This window comes from Salvia splendens, chromosome 13 (genome assembly GCF_004379255.2).
Source record: "Salvia splendens isolate huo1 chromosome 13, SspV2, whole genome shotgun sequence".
NCBI classification, from domain to species: Eukaryota; Viridiplantae; Streptophyta; class Magnoliopsida; order Lamiales; family Lamiaceae; genus Salvia; species Salvia splendens.
This window is the reverse complement of record NC_056044.1, coordinates 22866630-22881505: the sequence shown is the minus strand read 5'-3', so window position 1 is coordinate 22881505 and position 14876 is coordinate 22866630. Positions and strand designations below refer to the sequence as shown.

At 36.4% G+C, this 14876-nt stretch overlaps 3 protein-coding genes across 8 annotated transcripts; 2 read left to right on the top strand and 1 right to left on the bottom strand.

The window, feature by feature from the left end:
- Positions 1-1201: 1201 nt before the first annotated feature.
- On the top strand, positions 1202-2845 carry LOC121760084 (extensin-like). 5 transcript variants are annotated; one of them, XM_042155687.1, is made up of 3 exons: positions 1202-1350; positions 1430-1893; positions 2116-2845. In XM_042155687.1, the coding sequence occupies exons 1-3, from the start codon at positions 1206-1208 to the stop codon at positions 2650-2652; spliced, it is 1146 nt and encodes a 381-aa protein (XP_042011621.1). In that variant the 5' UTR covers positions 1202-1205; the 3' UTR covers positions 2653-2845. The 5 variants fall into 5 exon arrangements, with proteins under 5 accessions (XP_042011621.1, XP_042011620.1, XP_042011623.1 ...); XM_042155686.1 differs by having other exon boundaries at positions 2110-2845; XM_042155689.1 differs by having other exon boundaries at positions 1430-2083; positions 2312-2845.
- Positions 2846-4456: 1611 nt separating this feature from the next.
- On the top strand, positions 4457-7741 carry LOC121759914 (SH3 domain-containing protein 2-like). The gene is made up of 10 exons (XM_042155489.1): positions 4457-4645; positions 5215-5331; positions 5562-5631; positions 5720-5871; positions 6272-6373; positions 6480-6680; positions 6763-6825; positions 6905-7054; positions 7153-7227; positions 7307-7741. Exons 1-10 carry the CDS (start codon positions 4586-4588, stop codon positions 7421-7423), a joined length of 1107 nt encoding a protein of 368 aa, XP_042011423.1. The 5' UTR covers positions 4457-4585; the 3' UTR covers positions 7424-7741.
- A 1388-nt stretch (positions 7742-9129) lies between these two features.
- On the bottom strand, positions 9130-14849 carry LOC121760195 (squalene synthase 2-like). 2 transcript variants are annotated; one of them, XM_042155836.1, is made up of 15 exons: positions 14597-14849; positions 14222-14418; positions 13479-13521; positions 12893-12982; positions 12690-12765; positions 12492-12561; positions 12045-12188; positions 11835-11939; positions 11571-11717; positions 11127-11202; positions 10527-10615; positions 10119-10210; positions 9984-10029; positions 9535-9604; positions 9130-9468 (listed from the first exon to the last, which is right to left on the bottom strand). In XM_042155836.1, coding segments are annotated over exons 2-15 (1245 nt in total). In that variant the 5' UTR covers positions 14417-14418; positions 14597-14849; the 3' UTR covers positions 9130-9466. The 2 variants fall into 2 exon arrangements, with proteins under 2 accessions (XP_042011770.1, XP_042011769.1); XM_042155835.1 differs by having other exon boundaries at positions 14222-14423; positions 14597-14848.
- Positions 14850-14876: the final 27 nt, after the last annotated feature.

Here is a 14876-nt window from a genome sequence, read left to right as displayed (position 1 = left end):
AAATTTTAATTTTTGTAATATAATGGTTGTGAAAGTTATGAAAGTTGAGGGCCGATATAACTAGATGCATGTGCGATTTATGAAGAGCATTTACCCAAATTAAAGCACGCTTAATTAGTTGAAAAATCATTTTCAGCCAATTCACATTATTTAACGTGCAATAAGGTGATTAATTGCCCAATAAATTGTTCCACGTTCGAACTCCCAATTGGACTCCATATTACAAAAATAAGTATCTAAGTACAAAAGCATTTATTAATAATTTAATATATCGGTGAAAAATAATACTCCTATATGATATTGTTAGGATTGTGAATTTATTAATTGGTTTATTTATTTGTGTCAAATGGCTCTCTCACGGTCTCAACCGTAAATGTGTGCGGAATCAATTAAAGCCGAGTTACGACTGCGATGACCCCTACACTACTTGCTTGATTATTCAACATAAATATATATTGTATAGTACTATTATAATTATTGAATCATAATAATCAACATTTGACAAAATTAAGTTACCCCCATTTCATCTATATTCAGTAGGACACTGACTAACTTTCAAGTTTTAATAATTAACGTAAGATTAATATACATACATTTTGTATTGTTCGCCAAAAATTGTTAATTTGAGGCTATTCATGTTAAGTTTATCTTAGAAACTTTATAAGAAATACACACGTAGTTCTTTTTAGAGGTACAAGTAAATTTGCAGTTGCGTCGCTCAAGAAATTTAAGTGAATTGTTTTCTTAAAGAATGGCACGGGATTTCCACTACCATATTCAAAGACCACAGTTTACGGATAGAACGTACAATAGGATTTCATTCAGTAAAATAAATTGCCTTCTATATGTAACATAATATATATATATATATATATATATAGATATATATATATATATATATATATATATATATATATATATATATATGTCTTTTACGTTTCAAGATGCATTTTATTAATTTATACTACTAATTCCATTTTGTAGACAATTTTAAATTGTCACACACTATTAATTTCCATGAGCACAAGACCGAAAATTAGTAAAATAGTAGTAATAAAATAAAATAAAATAAAAATGTGTGATGCATTATTGGGATATTGCCAAACCTTATGTGATAGGATCATTTAAGATGGCTCTGCCCAGAAAGCACTATATATAGAACAACATTTCCGTGCATTTTCTCAATCTATCTTCTCTGTTTTCCAATGAGGCTTCACTCCCTTTCCCTTAGTTTAGTTTTTCTGTTGCTGTGTTTGCTCACCTTCTGCAATGCAGCTTTTGAGATTGCTGGATCTGCACAATGCGCTGATTGCGAACTAAACAACTTCAAAACTGCCCACGCCTTTTCAGGTTGGTTTTTTTATTACATCATAAACATATAGAAACATGCATGAATCATGATCATAACTCTATGCAATAATGTATTTAGGTCTTCATGTAACAATCGATTGTAAGGTCGAGAAAGAGATCAAGAGAGTCGGCAAGGGCGAGCTAGACGCCGATGGCAAATTCAAAATCTCACTCCCCAAGGAAATAATCGTCGACGTCAAGAACAAACACTGCTTCGCCCAACTCCACAGCGCCGCCACCCCGTGCCCCGGCGTGGGGGCCACCCAAATCGTATTCAAATCCCAAATCGATGGAAAAGTCACATTTACCCCCAAAGAAGCCCTCACCTTCTCCACCGCCTTGTGCACCTCCAAATTCTTGTGGCCATTTTTCGAGTACCCACCTCTACCTAAAACCTACTCATGGAAAAAACATTGGCCCCAAATTACTATTCCACCCCTCAAAAAGCACCATTGGAAAAAAGTCTGGCCCAAAATCACCATTCCGCACCCAATTGTTAAGACCCTTCCGCCACCCGTTCCCATTTACAAGCCCAAGCCCAAGATACCAGTTGTTAAGCCGCTTCCGCCATCTGTTCCAGTTTACAAGCCCAAGCCCAAGCTGCCGGTTGTTAAGCCACATCCACCATCAGTCCCCATTTACAAGCCCAAGCCCAAGATACCAGTTGTTAAGCCGCTTCCGCCATCTGTTCCAGTTTACAAGCCCAAGCCCAAGCTGCCGGTTGTTAAGCCGCATCCGCCATCTGTCCCAGTTTACAAGCCCAAGATACCAGTTGTTAAGCCGCTTCCGCCATCTGTTCCAGTTTACAAGCCCAAGCCCAAGCTGCCGGTTGTTAAGCCGCATCCGCCATCTGTCCCAGTTTACAAGCCCAAGCCCAAGCCCAAGATACCAGTTGTTAAGCCGCTTCCGCCATCTGTTCCAATTTACAAGCCCAAGCCCAAGCTGCCGGTTGTTAAGCCACATCCACCATCAGTCCCCATTTACAAGCCCAAGCCCAAGATACCAGTTGTTAAGCCGCTTCCTCCATCTGTTCCAATTTACAATCCCAAACCACCTGTTAAGCATCTTCCGCCACATGTCCCCATCTACAAGCCACCTACGAAGCCGATCCCACATCCATTTCACAAGCCGCCGGTGGTGAAGCCGTCTGTGCCTATCTATAAGCCGCTGCCTCCACTATTTCCACTCCCACCATTCTATAAAAAGCCTTGCCCTCCATTCTCTAAGTTTCCTCCAAAGAGCTATGGCCACCCCAAATTTGGATATTTCCCAAAATTCCCACCCTTTAAACCCATTCCATGAGCTACCTTGTAGCCATTTTCTATGTTTGTTTTAAAATTGAAATACTTAATTTATCATCTGTGAAATAAGAATTTATTTTTTCACTTATTAAGTTTGGGAGCTCGAGTGAAAAGAAATAGGGAAATTGTGTATTGTGTATTGATATTTGCTTATGCTTCAACTTCGAAATGAATTTATTGTTGTTTGTTTCTAAGTTTTAGTCTATATTTTTATATACTTTCAAGTGCATATCATAGCATGTTGTACACTTTTGTAAAAGAGTGTAATTCAAATTATAACATGCATGGTTATCTTAATTTTAATTATGAGATATACTAAACAAAAATACATATATAGACTATATGCTAGCAATGGTAAATATAATACCTACTCAATACTTGGTTTTATAAACAGTTGGAATATTCGAATTAGGAATTGTCTACCAATACGAAAGTACTGCATATTGCGACTACCTTGTCAAAGTAAAACTCTCATCCATCCTTCTTCATTGTGCAATTAATTATATAAAGAGTATTTTACAAATAATTTCATTGATTTCAATACAATTTTAGTACTCTATTCTTTATGTGTATTAAGGACGCAAATACTCATTCATTTCTTATATTCACTCATCATTTAATACAAATGAATGCTTTCTCTTCTATTTGTGATAATTTCTTATAGAGAAGTGAGCTTTATTTTTTACTAATTGTGTATTAAAATTAGTACAATTACTACTATTTCAGTACTAAAATTAGTGTTATTTCAAAAATCTCACAACCGAGAGAGAGAGTATATTAAAATGACAAAACCAGACATTATAGTGAAAGTGAATGCAGCAGCTGCATATGGTCGTTCGCTATATTTTCTTTTGTCTTGTAAAATTGATTTTACGTACATAAAATAAAAAAAAAAATTTAATACTAGTAGTATAAATCAGATTTGTTGGGGTGAGGTACGGGTGTCGAAACGGTACCCGCTTTATTTGTTGGGGTGAGGTAGGGGTGTCGAAACGGGTACCCGCGGGTACCCGTACCCGTTTGTAGCCAAAATCTTTGTCCCGTTACCCGACCCGCACAGTGACAGGTACCCACCTTGTCGGGTACGGGACCTTGTCGGGTACGGGTATCCCGTACCCGACCCGTTTAAAATATATTCATCACGTTGGCTTTGTATCTGAATATGGTCACACAATCTGAATAATAGGTATATTTTACTCAACCAGTTATTTGGTCGGCGCCAGCAGCTACAATCCTTCTCGGCGCAACATATCTGAATTCTAAAACTCATCCCCAAATACTTGCCACCTAAATCTATATTTTAATGCATAAAGAGGTTGCATGAAAGAGTATGCAATATTTTGTAAACACATAACAAAATTTTGTTTCAGTTTTAATAATTTCCAACGCAGTTTCTTAGGAATTTGGGCAGCAATCTGGAAGTTATTGACTTGAGCCCTTACCTTCTTCGCGGCAGGGGTCGGCGGCTGATGTGGGTGGTAGCCGGTGTGGGTGGCGGCGGGCGGCGGGTGGCGGCGCGGGTGTGAAGAGCAGACAATTTAGGGTAATGGACAAAAGACTTCAGAGTTAATCCTAAAACGTGTATTAATTAAAATTACGGTAATGGACAAAAGACTTAAACGGATATTAATTAAAAAATTTAATACAATATTTATATTTAAACGGGTATATAACGCAAAAACCTGAAACTCAATACCCGTACCCGAACCCGTTCCCGCTTATGTCGGGTAGCGGGTACCCGAAACCCGACAGGTGACGGGTCGGGTGTGCGGGTACCCAATACCCGCTACCCGTTTCGACACCCCTAGGGTGAGGGACGGCTCCTCCAACGTTCTTCATTTTCAAACCCCAAAAGTCGTGTTCAATTCATCCCACCAAACAATTGAAGCTTTACACGTACATACAAATTCAAATCCAAATTGATCGGTTCCTCAATGGAAGCAATCAGAAAGCAAGCCTCCAGACTGCGAGACCAGGTCGCTAGGCAGCAGCAGGTACTTTCCTTTCTCTCTCTACATCACGATTTGTACCGGAACTTCAGTATCGTAGTGATTCGCTTTGACAAATATAGATCTGAGCCAGTTGTTGACAATTTCGGGCTATTTTTCTCTATTTGATTGATTGTCTCTTTTTCTTTGATTTCCTGGCATTTGGATTGCTTAAATCGGAATAATGCGCTCCATCATCACTTCGGCTTCGGTTACATTGTGGATATTTCGATTTATTATTATTTTTTGGGGGGAATAGGTTTAAGCGATTTATTTTTCGATGATTGTTACAGAACTCTAACTCTAGCTTGATTTTTAATAGCAAGTTTCGATTCGTAGACTTTGAGGTGGTCGACAAAGGACTTAGAATTAGAATGTAACGAATTGCATTGCTTAATTTGAAGTGAAATCATGAAATCTGCCTAATTGATGTGTGTTTTTGCGCATCTGTATCTGTTAGCTGGTTTGAGCTCAATCTGATAGTTAGCCTATGTTTGATATGCATTTTCATTTATTCGGATCTCTTTTAGCATCTGGAAAACAAACACTTCATTCATTGTTTGGGTTCATTTCAGGCTGTCCTGAAGCAGTTTGGGGCATATGGTGGTTCGGATAATGCATCGACTGATGATGCTGAGCTCCAACAGCACCAGAAACTTGAAAAACTATATATATCCACTCGAGCTGCTAAGGTTATTTGGCGTTGATTAAGTTTGGTTTGCTTTTAATCATTTTTGCATGTGTATTTGGTGAGCGTCAGGGTTGATTTGGTTGATAGAAACATGTGTTTTCAGATTCATCTGCAATAAGTCTTGGAACAACAAATGTTCTGAATATGCTCAGCACCTTCCCTTAATTTCTGTTGAAATTGTTTACACTTTAGTATTAACATCATATTCATTCTTCCCTTATAATGTTTCAGCATTTCCAAAGGGACATAGTTCGTGGAGTTGAAGGCTACATTGGTACAGGATCCAAACAAGTTGAAATAGGTTGGTTGTTGAACATGAAGACATTTTTTACTTTACTGTTTAGTTTTACCTTGTAGGAAGATTTTCATTCTGTGTATTGATCATTTAGGAACCAAATTATCAGAAGATAGCAGGAAATATGGTGTTGAGAACACCTGCACTACTGGAAATACATTATCAAAAGCAGCCTCCAGTTTTTCACGAGCTCGTGCTCAAATGGAGAAAGAACACGGAAATTTATTGAAAGCCTTGGGCACACAGGTTGCATTTATGCCTTCCAACTTGTATAATAAAATCTATTGGAGAATGCCTCAGGGCTTTCAAGGAGTCACCTCGTAATTTGAGATAGACTTGTAGTCGTACCTTGACTTTGGTCGTTGATGAAATCCTAGATGACTGGTCACTGGTGTTATACAGAGATCTTACATATGCATTTTCTTTGGCTGAAATGTTTATATGCTAAAATTCAGAGGATAAGGTTTGCTTCCTTTAGTTAGTAGGCCACCTTGAAAGCTGAACTCTCTAGGGGCCATAGTGAGATGGCAAACCTTCACTATAATCTATCATGCTCTTATGATAATTCACTTATTCATATTATTTATATAATATACCATACGCTGTATGTTTGAAACTTGTAGTGTTCTAACTTGCTGTATACTAGGTGGCGGAACCATTAAGAGCTATGGTAATGGGGGCTCCACTTGAAGATGCTCGCCATCTTGCTCAGCGATATGATAGGATGAGACAAGAGGGAGAAGCTCAGGTACTTTTGTTACGTGTGTGCATGTGTTTAATAAATAAATTTATCTCTAGTGTTTATGTAAATGTCCTTCACCAGCTGTCATTGAAATATCGTTAAACCTAGATAGGCAGTTGACGTTGCCAGAAAACAAGCAAAAGTTAGAGAAGGTGCTGCGCATCCTGACATGGTTTTTAAACTTGAAGCGGCTGAATCAAAATTGCAAGATCTAAAGTCCAATGTGGCAACACTAGGAAAAGAAGCTTCTGCAACTATGGCTGCTGTCGAAGCTCAACAGCAAAGGCTGACTCTGCAACGGCTGATAACCATGGTAATACTTCCAGCTTATTTAAGTATCCTTCCTTCGTCAAATTTCCAAAGCACCTGTCTGATTTATAGCTACAATTTTCAAGGTTGAAGCCGAACGTGCTTACCATCAAAGAGTCCTTCAAATACTTGATCAACTAGAAGGGGAGGTATAGATATTGACATATGTCATGGGTTAGCCTAATTCTCATCACATGCTAATTCTCTGCGTTATTTTTCATTGTTCAGATGATGTCCGAGCGTCAACGAATTGAAGCAGCCCCTACCCATAGCACAGACACTTTTTCAGCTCCTCCGATATATGAAGAAGTAAGTGATGTATCTACTTCACCAATGCAGAATGGTGCAACTGATACCTTGGGATACTTTCTTGGGGAGGTGCGTACGCAGCTAAGTATTTAACAGGATACAAACGAGTTAGAAAACAGCTCATGACAGATCTTTCTAATATATCCCAACCTCTCTTCTAACGACAGGTTGTACACGCATATCAAGCTGAATCTGATGTGGAGCTTAATTTGTCAACTGGTGATTATGTTGTCGTAAGAAAGGTTTGTTAGTCTCGACCCCTGAACATTAAGGAAGCAACGTGATTGGGTTCTGATTTATTTATATTGTAATTCCTTTAAGGTCTCAAATAATGGTTGGGCTGAAGGTGAATGCAAGGGGAAAGCAGGCTGGTTTCCTTTTGGGTACGTTGAGAGACGAGATCGTGTTCTAGCAAGCAAGGTAGCTGAAGTTTATTAAATTGTTCTCTGCTAGTTTGGCTACCCAAGCGCCACTCTATTTGTGTATTTGGAATTTTTGGCCCCTACACGAAGGAGTATATATCTATCTGTGTTTCTCCTTGGGGGTTTATATAGTTTCTTTTTCAGTTTTAGCAGATGTTGTATTGCGAATTGGTTTAAAGGATTCTTGTTTATTTGTGTCCATATATGTATTACTCGGCTATCCTAGTCACGATTGATCCTTTCTTGAAGTTTTGGTGTGTAATTGTAATTTTGAAATCTGCTTTATATATTTATAATATAGTACTATCAAAAACAAGTACAGTTTATTTAACAACATTTTGTTAGTATATCATTTATTAAAATTATAAAAGTGCTGCTACTATAATATTAGATTTATAAATAAATGCTTATCAAATAAGTGATACTCCTCGGAGTACCAATTATAAATGGGAGAATGGGTCACGTGAAAGGGACAGTATAAATCAAGTTCAACTCAAGAAATAATCGGAATCTCATACCAAATTCAACATAGACTGATGTGAATCTGGGTGTCCTAAAGTCGAATCAAAGAACCAGATTTGAGGACAAATCCTTTCACAAAGGAGAGGATGACGTGAGTCCGGGTGTTCACAATCATAGAATACAACGATGTCGAGGGTCATTGGTTTATTGGGGTCTGAGAAGAGATAGACACATCACAAGAAACCAAGTGGAACTGAAGTCTGATTCAAACAGTAATTTTTCTATCAAGATGATATTCAAATTCGACTCTACAACCGCCATTGTCTTCTTCTTCGAAAGGGTTTCACGTGAGTACCTTGCACGCACAAATCGGAGTCCGAGAGAATAAGTTATAGCCATTTTAAGAAAGTCACTCAATGCAGAAAGAAACGAGTCGACCGGGCGTTTTTGTCGAGAGATCAGTTTCTGTCCAGAAACTTCGCGCGGGCGGGTGAAATGAGCCGTGGGAAATGCCCGGTCGGGCGTTTTGTCTGGAATGTGACTTTTTGACTAATACTTGTTTTATTTTACTCCTTTTTCACTCTTAGTATAAATAGACATGTTAGGATTTTTCCATGACAGCTTTGCATGATATTGTAAGAAAAAAAAACTTAAATTTGAGCACCCCTTCAACTTTGAAGGTTTATCCAAAATCCCTCGTGGTTGCATTTCAATCTATTGTCGAGCTTAGATTAAATGTTAAGGTATGCAATTCTAGTTCTTGTGTTGCTAGTTTTGTGGAGTCATTAGATTTTTGCTTTTGTAAAAGTTATCTTGGGTTGTCTTCGTTGTTTTGTAGAAGGTCATAGGTTCCAAGCATCTATCTAAATCATAACACATTTATCTTCTTCCTTTTCCACCATTTATATTGTTCCATTTCTCGTTTGGTTTGTTGGATAGTTGAAATATTTACAAGAATAAGTCTGGGACAAATATACTCCCTCAGTCCCCCATTAATTATCCACTTTTGTCATTTTCGTCCGTCCCCCGTTAATTGTCTACTTTCACTTTTTACCATAAATGGTAAGTAGACCACACATTTCACTAACTCATTTCACTCACATTTTATTATAAAACTAATTTATACACGTGGAACTCATATCCCACTAACTTTTTCAACCCACTTTCCTTTACATTTCTTAAAATCCATGCCGGAATCAAAGTGGACAATTATTAGGGGACAGAGGGAGTATGTATTTTTAATCCTTAAGATTCACATTATAGACACTAATGTTGATTTATTGATAAATCAAAACACTAGTTAGGGAAATTATGGTATACATTTGGAGAAATCTTTGTGTCTGAACAAGAAGTGAGTTTCAATACAGAGCGGTGCTTCAAACAAACACATACGTCTACATCACTGAGATCCCATAAACGGGTGCAAACATTAGACAGACAGCAACAAACTACATGGCACATTTTGTGCCTCCAGATTTGGCTGAAGTTTATGCGTATAACGGAAACCGACTTCACTTTGAAATAACTGTAAAATATAGGTGGAATACACTTGTACCGCAGCAGATCTATTGTGATTAACAAGCTCCCAAGAAACCAATCCTGCAACAAATGTGAGCAAACATATGACAACGATTTTCATGTAAACGATGTGGATGAAGAACTTACACATATAGGTTGGCCGATTTGTTGATAGGTAAGCTAGAAGAATAGCGATTATGATGAAGATGGCAGCGATCTGTAATAGATTAATACATATAATTAGAGCATCATCTTTCTAACATAATAATACTCTTTCATTAAATTAAGCTTTTCTTTAACTATAATAAATCATAAGTTTGACATACTATTATAGATCTTTAAATGACGTTATATTCAATAAATTTACTATAAGAATGAAAAAGGACTGTTTAGTATGCGGGCTGGAGCAGCAGAGCTAGAAATATAACATGAAGGGATCTAGTCTAAAAATTCAGTTATGAGGGTGCTAAAATCGAATTTTTTTTAGTAATATAAATTCATTTTAGGCTAAATTAGGCATTTTTTTAATTTTAAGGAAAATTTAGCATTACATGACATAGAGTATAAAACCACTAATAAGGTGATGAAAACTAAACCATGGTTGCGTTGTATTGTGGCTTGCTTTGGATAATGTAAGAATTCCTGGTAAAGAAGAAAAAGAATTGTTATAAAACTGACAAGGAGTATTTCTATGAGAGTAGAGACTAGAGAGAGAGGGCAAGGTAACTAACCTTTGGCCTAGAGCTCCAGATTCCCTGCAAAGTTTCAAGATTTTCTCCAAGTTGTCTTTCGCCTTTCTGGCATTAGGGTCGACATCGTCAACCTAGAAAGATCAACAAAACACAGATTCTTAGCGACAAATAGATAGAAATGCAATAACATAAAAGTTCGCTGCCAGCATAAATATTGTGCCGATCTAAGTTTATATTGCAACCTGTAGCTCAAACGACGAACATAGAAACCTAAATTCTAAATTTGCCTACTGAAAAACCTTTATGTTCTTCAATTGTTTTTTTTTACTCAAAAACTGAATATTTGGGAGTAAATGGTAGAACAAAATTTTGCGAACTCAACATTTAAGAGATGCAAAAAGGTCGCACAGAATTCTGAAAAATCATTAGTGTTGGATCAGCTCGTACCTTTGATTTCAGCATAAGAGAGAAGTCATAAAAAGCCCCATAAACATCGGACATAGATTTAGTTCGGTCAATGACTTTTGCAGTTAGACCTAAGAAAAGAAACACACAATGTAAATAATCAATGTCGCCTACTATTTCAATTGTCATACAAACCCAATGAAATGAAAAAACAAACAGACCAAGATACAACTTAGCATTAGAAATTGCAATTGTTCAAAGGAGTAAGGACTTATCGTTCTGCAAACTAAAACACAATCCACTCTTTTACAAAGTCTTAGAAAGAAAAACATATGTACGCAATACATATGCAGGCTCGCATGATAACATGTACTCTATTATATTCTCTTTAGTTAGTAGAAAAAATAATTTAAAATAACGAGGGCATGTCAGTGTATGAGCACATAAAATGGGCCATATAAATAGTTTCAAAATCTGTGGAAGATGGACTGGATGATCATCAGTAACGATGATCATCACTAACGAGCAGACCAGCAAAATTCCATTTCAGATGTTCAATGGAAAATCATTTTTGTGCATAAGTTTGTTCCTTCTTGAAATTATTTGTCTTCATTAGCAGATAAGAAAGGTTTATAAACTTACCACGCCTCATTTTCACAACACCTCTGAAGACTTGAATGTTGTTGTAGCACAAAGCTAATGTCCCAATTGCCATGATCTGATAAGTATTTTTGAAGCAAAAAAGATTAGATATTTACATCTAAAAAAGATTATGAAATTAGGTGCCAATCCTATATGTAGGATGCATCATGTCAAACCAGCATATAGATTGATATATAAGTTTTCAGAAAATTTTAATAGTAGAAAGTGATTCAAAATCTAGTCCAAACTCTTTATTTCTGCAATGACAGATAAATGAATGACAAACTGATGCTAAAACTTAGACATGCATACAGTATGAGAACTATAAAACCACGATCCAAAGTATTTTAGCTCATAACCCGTCAATATAATACCGATGCTTCTATGTGAAGGTTCCCCGAGAAAAAAGTACTGTACGTATAAAATACATAAAAAAATATATACCTGTGGAATTGCACAAAAGCGAAAGATAGCTGGATCTCGTAAAGCAACCATGTACTTCAGGCAATCTTCAACGTGTGTTAAGGCATTTGTAACCATGTCGTTCAGACACTGCACTGACTTAACTGAGTTTTCCTCATATTTCAAGTCCTACGAGAACAATAAACAAAAGATACTAATCAGAATGCAATTTAATTAGCAGTAAATCTGCTCTTGAGCAACTAAGTTGAATACATAAAAGACCTGTTGAGATGAAGTCATTAATACCTCGAGTTTGTTTGCATATTTACTCCAAATTTCACGAGGCCAAAACATTCGCGACTTTGGTATTTCATTAATATCCTCCAAGTAATCTCTAATTATATTAGTTTTCTGCAATTGTGCAAATAAGAAAGCAGAATTTTAAAGGTTAGATTGCCAGAGATATCTAAATTACAATATCTAGTGCACACAAGGATGAAAACAACATAGCAGTACCTGAAGAAATAAACCCATGGAGTTGGAGATAGAATCATATTGCAGATCTTCTTTTCCTGATGCATGAAATAGCTTTGACAACCCTAATCCAACAAGTCCAGCCACATAGTGACAATATTCATCATAATCATCAACTGTTTCTACCTGACAAAAGAAAGAAATCCAGTAGAGTTTCAAAACAGTTTCTATCAAGCACATAGGTAAAGAGGAAAGCAGCATTTTTGTCAAATATTCCTGAGTCACGTATTCTGTATTTCAGAAATTCACACGTATAACGACAACATAGAGTATTGTTGATAATTCCTTGTATTAGAATTTTATGGTGGTAGGGTAGACCATTAATTTTCATTTCTAGATTTCATGAGATGTGGCACAAAGGCAAGGTTATTAATAACTTCACAATTATGTCAAAATAGCTAAGAAACCATGCTAGCGTGATATTTCTACCTCCTTGCATATAAACTTTGCCATTCCTTCACCCATTCTCATGGTAATATTCTCAATTGCCTCTTGATAACTGCAAAAGAGAACTGTAATTACCATCCATGCAACAACATAAGAAGCAGATCTTCAACTACCAGAATAGTAACATGAGAAATCTGTTCTTTTAACATTACATCAAAAACTGCAAGTTAAAAAAAATACCCTTTTCCAAGCTCCAAAAAAGCAACAGAAACATGATGAAACTCATCCATGAGAACTTTGTAATCCTTTGTACCACCTGCCAAGGAAGAATCAGATTTGTAAACTATATTCACATGTTATAAAAAACTTAGAGCATGTTATTTATTTTGAGCCTAAGATGTTAACTAAAAAAATAGAAAGCAGTTATAAAATGAAAAACTCACATGAGAAATGCCATTCTGAGTTGTATATGTGAGAATGAAATGCCTTCAAAATAGGTACTTTAACTTCTGATGCTATGCTTGTATCATCCTCTGTCAAATTAACAAATCCAGAATATAGTAACCTAAATCATCACGGTGGAATAATAACAATCCATAAACACCCGAAGAGTGGCAATCAGCATAGACAAATAAAATTTCATCCTTAAATAGTTAAGATTTGTACGAATGCTATATCCAGAAAGATCAAAAGGGAGCATATGCATAGTGATTGTATATCTGGCTTAGTCTCAGAGTAATAAGGAGAATCAATCTGATTCAAATGGCATGCTAAAGTTTGTGATGGTATAACAGAGTCACTTCATGTGAGCAAAGAAATCTTTGCTCAACAAGCATGTTAATTGACAGACCATAGAGTGAAAAGGTCTATGCTCAGAAGAGCTTTACCATTATTTATTTATTTGTTTGACCATTACAAAGATAGACATAAGTGAGCATTGTTATGGAGAAATCTCATAAGATCTCCTCCACAGAATATTAAAAATAACTGATAATATACAAACAAGCACATGTTAATAAAAGGGCATACCAACTGTGTCAAGCGCTCGAAGAACCAAATAGAAAATACATACCTGAAAGATTCAAAAAGAGCGGACATTAAGATATTATGAGCAAGTTTATAATCAAAAGGGCAGAAACATAGGAATTAACATGTGTGTAACTCAAAATGGCCTGTCACATTGAAGCGACAGGGTAAATTGACCTTCAAATGAAGTCTATTAATAAGGTAGCAATATTCTTAAACCACTTTAGCTTATGTTCCGGTCCAAGTTAATTCACATGAAAAATCTAACCACATCTTCCTTTCAACCTGAATCTAAGCATCTTTAGAGATGGTCAATCACTTTTAAGAAACACAGAGATAAGTAACAGTCTCATACATATTTTTTTTATATACAATATCAATATACTTCAATTTTAAGCTAATGATGTATGAGTAGTTGACTTTGTCACTCAAGTGATGCTTGACGAGTTTCATCAGCTGAAATAAGTCTTAAGCTTGACCTCAGATTTCCAAATTCGTGTTTCTACAAGAGCAAATTTCATATAAAAATTATCCAAAAGATTGTAAACTAGTAGTAGCTTTAAATCTATTTTTATCACAATATTGATTTTAATAAATGTTATAGCAATAATATTACAAATTATATACCCCTTTGTTTAACTTCGCAAATACCAGTTTTTGAAGGAGTACACATACCAAGTCAAACAACGAAACAACAACGTAGGAGTACAATTTTTTTTAAGTAGAAAAAAATCAAAAAAACTTACAGCATCACGAAGATCAGTGTCGAGCTGCTGAATAACGAGAGCGAAACTTCTAGATACTTTATGAAGCATGGAATAGCAAAATGCCCAGTGCGGCTCCGCCGGGATCTGCTTCTCAGCCTGTCGTGCCGCCAGCTTCAGTTTCACCAACGGATACAGATCCTCCGGATGCTTCAAAATCGCGCGCAAATTCACCATTTCTATACTGCGGAACACAAAATCTATTAGAAAACCAAAAAGTTCTTCCCTATTGATTCAAACGTCCAAGCAATTCAAACACAACGCAACGCATCACAACCGCTTGATACGAGCTTACAGCAAAATCAGCCAATTAATAACGCTCTTGCTGAAACAAACTCAACCAGAATTCAGTAGTACCTGTGGATTCCGATAGTTTTTCTATATTCTGAAATTGGAGAATCCAGCAACGAGGCGGATTTTAAACGCGAATTGCGAGGACGGATTTATGCGTGTTGCTGCAAATGCGGGCATACAAAAACGACTTTATATATTTAATGGGAATTAACTTGAGAGAGAGAAAGCGCTGCTGTTGAAGGAGTAGTTTAGTAGTGCCTGAAATCAGTGTGCGTAAATGTGTGGAAAATTGAAGAGCCTTAGAATGTTGACGAAAATAAGTTTACATTCGATGATAACTGTA

Bases quoted from the DNA above. Each gene is read 5' to 3' on its own strand.
- LOC121760084 (XM_042155684.1), top strand. From the start codon at position 1,206: ATGAGGCTTCACTCCCTTTCCCTTAGTTTAGTTTTTCTGTTGCTGTGT. The intron at 1,351-1,429 runs GTTGGTTTTTTT...TAATGTATTTAG, and splicing joins AACTGCCCACGCCTTTTCAG to GTCTTCATGTAACAATCGAT.
- LOC121759914 (XM_042155489.1), top strand. From the start codon at position 4,586: ATGGAAGCAATCAGAAAGCAAGCCTCCAGACTGCGAGACCAGGTCGCT. The intron at 6,826-6,904 runs GTATAGATATTG...TTCATTGTTCAG, and splicing joins TTGATCAACTAGAAGGGGAG to ATGATGTCCGAGCGTCAACG. The intron at 7,055-7,152 runs GTGCGTACGCAG...TTCTAACGACAG, and splicing joins TGGGATACTTTCTTGGGGAG to GTTGTACACGCATATCAAGC.
- LOC121760195 (XM_042155836.1), bottom strand. From the start codon at position 14,416: ATGGTGAATTTGCGCGCGATTTTGAAGCATCCGGAGGATCTGTATCCG. The intron at 12,766-12,892 runs GTGAGTTTTTCA...CTTCCTTGGCAG, and splicing joins CTCAGAATGGCATTTCTCAT to GTGGTACAAAGGATTACAAA. The intron at 12,189-12,491 runs GTAGAAATATCA...TTCTTTTGTCAG, and splicing joins CAAAGTTTATATGCAAGGAG to GTAGAAACAGTTGATGATTA.